This window comes from Homarus americanus, unplaced genomic scaffold, assembly GCF_018991925.1.
Source record: "Homarus americanus isolate GMGI-L3 unplaced genomic scaffold, GMGI_Hamer_2.0 scaffold7626, whole genome shotgun sequence".
NCBI lineage: Eukaryota > Metazoa > Arthropoda > Malacostraca > Decapoda > Nephropidae > Homarus > Homarus americanus.
Genome location: NW_024718273.1, coordinates 3,533,768 through 3,541,512, shown reverse-complemented (window position 1 = coordinate 3,541,512; position 7,745 = coordinate 3,533,768). Strand labels below are relative to the sequence as shown.

Genomic DNA, 7,745 nt, shown 5'->3' with positions numbered 1-7,745 from the left:
AAGAACAAGGCTATTTTTGCAATCCACACAAAATAAAAGTATCCCCTACAATATCCACTTAAAATGTCGCAATAAAACAAAATTTTCACTAAGAATTGAGAGCCCAATAATTACATAAACATAATATCTATAATCTACAGTGAAGATTTACCTTAATCTGAAATGGTGGTGGAGCATGATAATGGTGGAGAACTTGATAACACTAGTTGACGTAAGCAAAAACGTCTAGTTCGTCTTCATCCCCTGGTTCTTCCTTAGCAGAGTTGAATAGCTCCATCATGTGTGGTGTTACTTTGAAATCTCTGCAACATTTTCCTTGGAACTGGAAGTGTGAGTGAACTCTAATAATTGTGTCCAACATTTCAGAACCCAGATGATTTCGAGATTTGGTTTTAACGTTGGTTACCGTGGAAAATATTCTTTCAACAACAGCATTGCTCGTTGGTGTTGTGAGGCAAACCATAGCATAGGTCCCTAATTCTTCAAAGGGCCGCTTACCTGTTGAATTCTTGTATTGCAACACCCCAGACCGGAAAGAGATAGAATCTGTGGGAATTTTGCCATCAAAAACTGACTCCTCCGCCCAAGGCAAATGATGTATTTTTCTGTAGTGCTGCTCAATGGTATCTTCTTTTTCACTTCGAAGGTGAGGCAGTGGAAAGTCTTTGAATGGCACTCGTTCAGTCTGGTTCAATACCTTGCATGGAGCAAACACACTCAAGCCTTTGAAGATCCCCATCGATGCTGGAAGCCTGCTTTCCACTTGTTTCAAGGCCTCGCTTAAAAGACCAGCACATCGCTTTTTTACTTCATCTACCTTGCCTACTGCTTCAGCAGAGTGATTCTGTTGGTTTATGAAGGTGTACAACTCGTGCATGAATTTGGCACCATAGTCGACCATGTTTAGTGGCAGTGGTTTTCCATTCCTGTCAAGGATCCTATCCTACAAACTCTTGTGGTGCAGGACCAACTCACTTACCAGTTCTTCAGGATCAACATCTGTTGTTTGAAAAAGAGAATTAACTCTTTCGAATTCTGCAACGATTGGTGACACAAAGCGAAAGTACAACAAATTGATTGGATCCTCCAGCATACCCAGAAATTCTCTTGCTTTTTTTTTTACGGGAATTAGCCCACCCGGGCACAGGTCAAACGACCCACAACGGAGCCTGGGGGGCGAAAAAAAAAGAACGGAAAGAAATTGAAAATATAGAAAAAAAGGTTATACTGTATTAATCTACACCACGAAGATGCCGGAAAACCAGCTTTTTAAAGTGAGACAGGTTGTAAGAGCATGGAAACACAGAAGAAGGCAGAGCATTCCACAGTTTGGCTGTGTGAGGAAAGAAGGAGGTACTATAACGGGTTATTCTCGTGTGACCGACATCCACAGAGAAATGGTGGGCACCGCGGGCAAGACGTGTGTTACGAATCCACGGCCTTGCCGGCGGTACACAGGATGCCAAATCCACTGAACATTGCCCATTAAAATACCTGTAAAAGAGAGAGAGTGAAGCAACATTGTGGCAAAGAGAAAGGGGAGAGAGATTGTCGACTAAAGGAGGAGAGTTAATAAGACGAAATGCCTTTGATTCCACCCTATCTAATAGTTGGACAGGAAAGAATTGCCCTTGGAACTACAACAGCAAAGTAGGCTTTCAGTTCCTCCCAGTTTAAGGGGATATTGTAGATGACTTTTCCTCGAATTAGCCATCGTGTACATGAGAGTTTCTGAAAGGGAAGAGGAGTGACCTTTCGTTCTTCTTTAGCATCCATTACCCTAAATAGTTCCTTAAATGCCTCTCTACGGATGATGCTCTTACTGAACCACTTAGGAACTTTATGCAAGAGGTATCCAAGATTAGATGGCAGCTTGCCAAAGGCCTTTTCAATGCAGAGTGCAAGTGAGTGGCAGACACATCTGTTGAGCTGGCAGTTTGGTGACTGTTCTCTCACTCTCGACCACACTGAGTTATGTTTACCAATCATCGAAGATGCACCATCACTGCCAAACACGACACAGTCAGACCACTTTAATCCCATCTTCCCCAGGGTGTTGCTCAGTGTCAAGAACACTTCATGACCCGTAGCCCCAACAATGGGCACAGGGCCACCAAATTCCGTGATAATTTTCAATCTTGAATCACTATAATACCTCACAATAACACAAATATGCTTGTCTGTGGCCACATCTGTGGCTTCGTCAACAAGCACGGAGTACTTCTTGTCCTTTGCATTTCCTTTTAATTCCTCAAACAATGCTGGAGCAATTACTTTGGAGAGCAACTTACTGCACTTTGTACGATGGAGCTGCAGATTCTCTAGTTCACTTCCTTTACCGTTCTTTTTCATCAATTCCCCAAGATGGTCTACACTTGCTGTTGAACAGTGACAAGATATAGCCACTGCGAACTCTAATTCGACACTTTTTTTTTTTACTGGCCCATTTCCTTGGAGCGATCATCACAGGCAGCGCCCTACTCATGGACGATGCAGCTATTTTGCTTGAGTGCCCTTTCGATTTGTTGTGATCTGCCAAACGAGATGCTTTGGGAGCTATCTGTGTTCTACAAACTTTGATTTGTTATATTTTCTACCAGTGTCGTAGGACCCTTTCCATTTACTAGTGGACATTTTGAAAACTAGCACTCAGAATTTCAGAAAGTAACTCAGATGGCTTTGTGAGCTCTGAAGCTTAACCCATATGCTAGACACGTTCAGCCTGAACAACTCAAATATGAGAACTAACAACTAAGATAGTAACTAGTAAGGTCAGTCAGCTCAATAGGTCACGTAATCATGTGAAAAGGTGAGGTCACTGATTAGGTAAGGTCATGACAAGGTGAGGTCACTGAGCCAGCATTTTCAAAATCCACTTGATGAGGAATTAATACGTGTTTTACAAAATTCGGCCAAATAGTTTGGCCTTGACCATCCATTTTTCCACGGCCATGCGAAGTTTTTTACGGCCAAAGTAGAGAAATTTGGCCGTGGAAACGGCCATCTGGTAACCCTGCTTGTGAACGAATCACGCATCTGATGGGTGCACAACTAACAAGTTCCCTGTACTGCAAATATTATCAATATGTTAAATAACTATTAAAATGACGAATAATTTCAATATAAAACATGGAAAAATATTAAAAAGCTCAACTTTACTGATATTTGCTCCATTGGAAACGAATGTAAACATAGAACAGATTACTGAATTGGCAGAGTAGCCAATCAGCTGATGCTCACAACAAAATGAGATTTTCGTAAGGATTTCGTTAATCGAATTTTTGTTGCTAACTGAATTGAAGATTCTTATAGAGTAAAGTACACTAACTTTGAGGTGTGTATGTACAAGGTTCCTGGTTGGTGATGATGATGGGAATTAGAATTGGGGGTGGAGGAGAAGGGAGAAGAGATGGAAGTGGCGATGGAGGAGAAATCACCCCATGCTTCATGCCATGAAGCCATCATTTCACCAATAAAATTTTAAGTTCACTTGGTGTAATTCAAATTTATTTTATTTAAATCAACACTGCACTCCGCTATATATTATCAAATGTTAAATAAATTTCAGAATGACCAATAATTTCAATGTAAGAATGCAAAAATATTTAAGACACCAACAAAATCGATGTTCACTCCATTGTCAACAAAGCCAGACTGACGCCTGGTGGCTGAGTCAAGCGGCTGATGGGCGCACAAAAAACTAGTTCCCTATATTGCAAATATTATCAATACGTCAACTAAATTTTAAAATGACTAATAATTTTAATATAAAAATTAAAAAATATTAAAAAGCACAACTTTCTTGATATTTACTCCACTGGAAATGAATGTAAACATAGAACAGATTACTGAATTGGCAGACTAGCCCATCAGCTGATGCTCACAACAAAACGTGTTGTTCGTAAGTATTTCGTTAATCAAAGTTTTGTTCACTAACCAAATTGAAGATCCTTATGGAGGAATAATTCGTTAACCGAAATTTCGTTAATCGAACCGTTCGTTAACCGAGGGACCACTGTACAGTGATATGCCCATTAGCCGGAACAATTGGTGCAGAGCACTTCTAGGGATGAGAGATTTCCAGCTAACCAGAAGACTTTCTCAAACCCGGAAAAATTCCTTTTCCCCAGAATATTTTTCGGTTACTGGGAAAAGTTTCCGAGTGTCTAAACTAGACACCATGCACACACAGACACTCGCCCACTTCCCCAGAATGTTTCTGGGTGCTGGGGATGTTTTCCTTGAGTCTAAACTACTTGAGTCCATAAATGCAGTTCTAATTTAGTTAGAAACTTCATTTCTTTACTATAATAATTCAGAATAGTTTATCTAAGAGTTTGGTTATATAAATATATTTGAAAATTAAAAACTTTACTATACGGTGGTGAATGAAGCTGTGTGTTACAGGAAAGACTGGTATTTTCCACTCCTATGGGGCTGTGGAGGATTAGTGGGTCTCGTGTACCTGACCTGACACAATGTCAGGTCGAGGTAGGGTGGGGGATTAGTGGTCTCATATTACTGATCTGATGGAATATCAGGTCACTCTTTCTTAGGTGAGGGATTAGTGGGTCTCATGACCTGAAGATGTCTTCAATAAACACGAAACCAAAAATATATTTAGAGAGATTGTGATAAGTATATGTACAGATATAAATACAGTCGGCCCTTAACATACGTGGGGGTTAGGGAACAGAGATACCCGTGAATGTTAAAAATCCGTGTACTATTGCTGCCCCCCCCCCCCTAAAAAAACCCTGGCCCCCCATGTCCTTATTTACCGTATATACCTGTGTGTAGTTCGAGTTTTTAAGACCAAATTATTTGGCAAAAAATTAGGGGTCGACCTCTAAATGGGTAATAGTTTCGTTAAGTTGAAAAATATTCACCAGTAACTACCAGTACAGTGGGCTATGCTATAACGAACGTAATTGGTTCCAGAACCTCGTTCGTTATAGCATTCGTTCGTTATAGGATTAATCCGTTCCAGGCCCCCAAATACAACCGCTTAACACTGACAAAATTCTGTGGAAAATGTAAAAAATACGGTACTTTATCTTACCTTAGTGTTATTCAGCATGCAGGTACCCCTAAACACTGGCACATCACTATCACTTCCACTGGGAGTCTTGGCTTTAAGGTCCTCAAACAATTGTTTAGCCTTCTCACAAATTATAGCTTCACTAATGTTACCACCTGCCATTTCTTTCTCCTTTATCCACACTAAGAGTAAATTTTCCATCTCTTCAATCACATTACACCTTGCTTTGCTAAGTCTAAAGATTCCCTTAGCCACTTGCACAGTTTTTAACTCCTCTTTATTCTTCAAAATCGTACATATAGTCGATTTAGCCATCCCATATTCATCACTAAGTTTCGCAATGCTTCTTCCATTCTCACGTTTCTTTACAATTTCTTTCTTAGTTTCAAGGGTTATTAGCTTTCTCACTCGCTTTGGACGACTCATTGTTACAATTGTATACTTGTATAACAAAATAGTTATACAAATAACGCGAATTTCCACATCAAAAGACGAAATTTCAACAATAACAGTGGTGCACTGGCTACACAATGAGACAAAGATGGCGCCTGACACTCTTGTTGTGGGTCGCGGTACAACAATATTCATGCGCCAGGCGAAATAGTCCGGTATTCATCCGCGTTCGTTGTAGGAGTTGCGTTCGTTATAGCATTCTCAATTTTATAGGTAAAACCGTTCGTTATAGGAATATTCGTAGTAGGATCCGTTCGTTATAGCCAGGGCTGTGGAGTCGAAGACAAAACCTTCGACTCCGACTCCGACTCCTCAAATTTTTATGCTGCCGACTCCGACTCCGACTCCTTGGCCTATTTGTAACAACTATTTCTACCATCCTAATTGTAATTTGTATGTTGTAACCTGCGTAGGTAAAAAGTAAAACACCGTGGCTATACTGCTACAGCTTTATTAATGATCTGGACGATATTTAAGAACTACAAAAAGATGATAGGCTTGACTTTCAAAGTTTCAATCAAAAGAAAAATAAATTTATTAAGAATTCAAGATATTAACTAGAAAACACCATTTACATGTATATCTAAAAGTTCGATCTCAGCATATGAATTTTGTTTAAGCTCATAATCTGATGTGGATCTAAATGATGATCCTACAATTCCTTTTAAAGTAAAGTTATATATTTATGTACATTAAAGAAATGAATACCTTATTAAGGAAAATGGATAAACCTTACATGATTAAGTTATTAAATTAAATTTGCCTTAATCTCACCAAAAACAGGTTGTAGCTAATTGTTTTGTAGCTGAGAGCCTCTGTGCAGTTTTCAACGAAACAAAATTTGATATAATTCAAAATTTCAAATGGTAAAGAAGAGACTATCGTCCAAAATTATAGTGCTATACTGTGCCTGCTACAATAAATTCATAATAATGCTTATAAAATGGAAATAAATTCTTTTAATAATTTAAGAAAATTAGTGGGATCAGTGGAATCACTGCAATGAATATGCCTGAGTTCATATATTTGTTCTTAGGAACAGAATAGCTTCAGTCGGAGTCGGAGTCGGAGTCTGGACAATTTTACCGACTCCGACTCCGACTCCACAAGCCGAAATTTCCTCCGACTCCTCGACTCCGACTCCACAGCCCTGGTTATAGCATACCCCACTGTACACAATGGAAACGATGCACCAACCCACCACCAGCTGTGAGTGTCGGTACAGTTGCCAGGGCAGATCTCTTGCGTCATCATAGCAAGCCCAAAGTAGCCAAATGTATGGTATGGTGGCACAGGACGATGTAAAACATAAAGTATTAATTTTTTAAAGTTTATTTATAGATACATAAATTTTTGTTCATTACATTTGAAACATCAATCTTTGTTAATTAAATTTGAAACAAAAGAAAACTACGATACCGTATTTCTAAATACCGGGTATTTTCATTAAAATATTACATCACAAGTATATTTTACCTTAACTGTGACTGAATGAATATATTCTCAGAAATAAATATGGAAATGTAATATTTTTGCTGAAATGACGTACGTATTACAGTGGCAAGTGGGATAAAATCATGACGAAAACAATGACTCGCTTTCTTTCGTTGTTCAAAAGATTTTACCATAATCGCTTTTTGAATGGTTTTCAGTTAAAAAAACTGGTGTATAACAATAATCTTCTATCCTAATTCACTTGAATAAATACTACGATACCATATTTCTGAATATTTTCATTAAAATCCATCAAAATCATTTTCCTTGTTATCGTCTTCAGCACCAAACAGCTCCTCCCAGTCTTCTCCTTGAACAGGGCTAGAGGGTACGTGTTTTTCGAATCGTTTTCAGTTAAAAAACTGTTACATCACAAGTATATTTCACCTAAACTGCGCCTGAATGAATATATTCTCAGAAATAAATAGTAGTTTTGCTGAAACGTGATGTACTTCAATATAAAATAGGATAAAATACATGACGAAAACAAAAGACTTTACCTAACCTTCCGATGTTCAAGAGATGTTACTCGTTTTTTTAACAGTTTTCGGTTAAAATACTGTTATATTACAATGATATTCTATTCATACTGTGCTTGATATACTACATTCACAGAAATGTAATATTTTTGCTGAAATGACGTACGTGTTACAGTGGAAAGTGGGATAAAATCATGACGAAAACAATGACTTTCGCTTTCTTTCGTTCAAAAGATGTTACCATAATCGCTTTTCGAATGGTTTTCAGTTAAAAAACT

The 7,745-nt window shown here is 38.5% G+C and overlaps 1 protein-coding gene across 1 annotated transcript; it reads right to left on the bottom strand.

Annotated features, from left to right (window-relative positions):
* Positions 1-1,599: 1,599 nt before the first annotated feature.
* LOC121859640 (SCAN domain-containing protein 3-like) lies at positions 1,600-3,004 on the bottom strand. Its single transcript, XM_042356575.1, has 2 exons — positions 2,904-3,004; positions 1,600-2,425 (listed from the first exon to the last, which is right to left on the bottom strand). The coding sequence occupies exons 1-2, from the start codon at positions 3,002-3,004 to the stop codon at positions 1,600-1,602; spliced, it is 927 nt and encodes a 308-aa protein (XP_042212509.1).
* Positions 3,005-7,745: the final 4,741 nt, after the last annotated feature.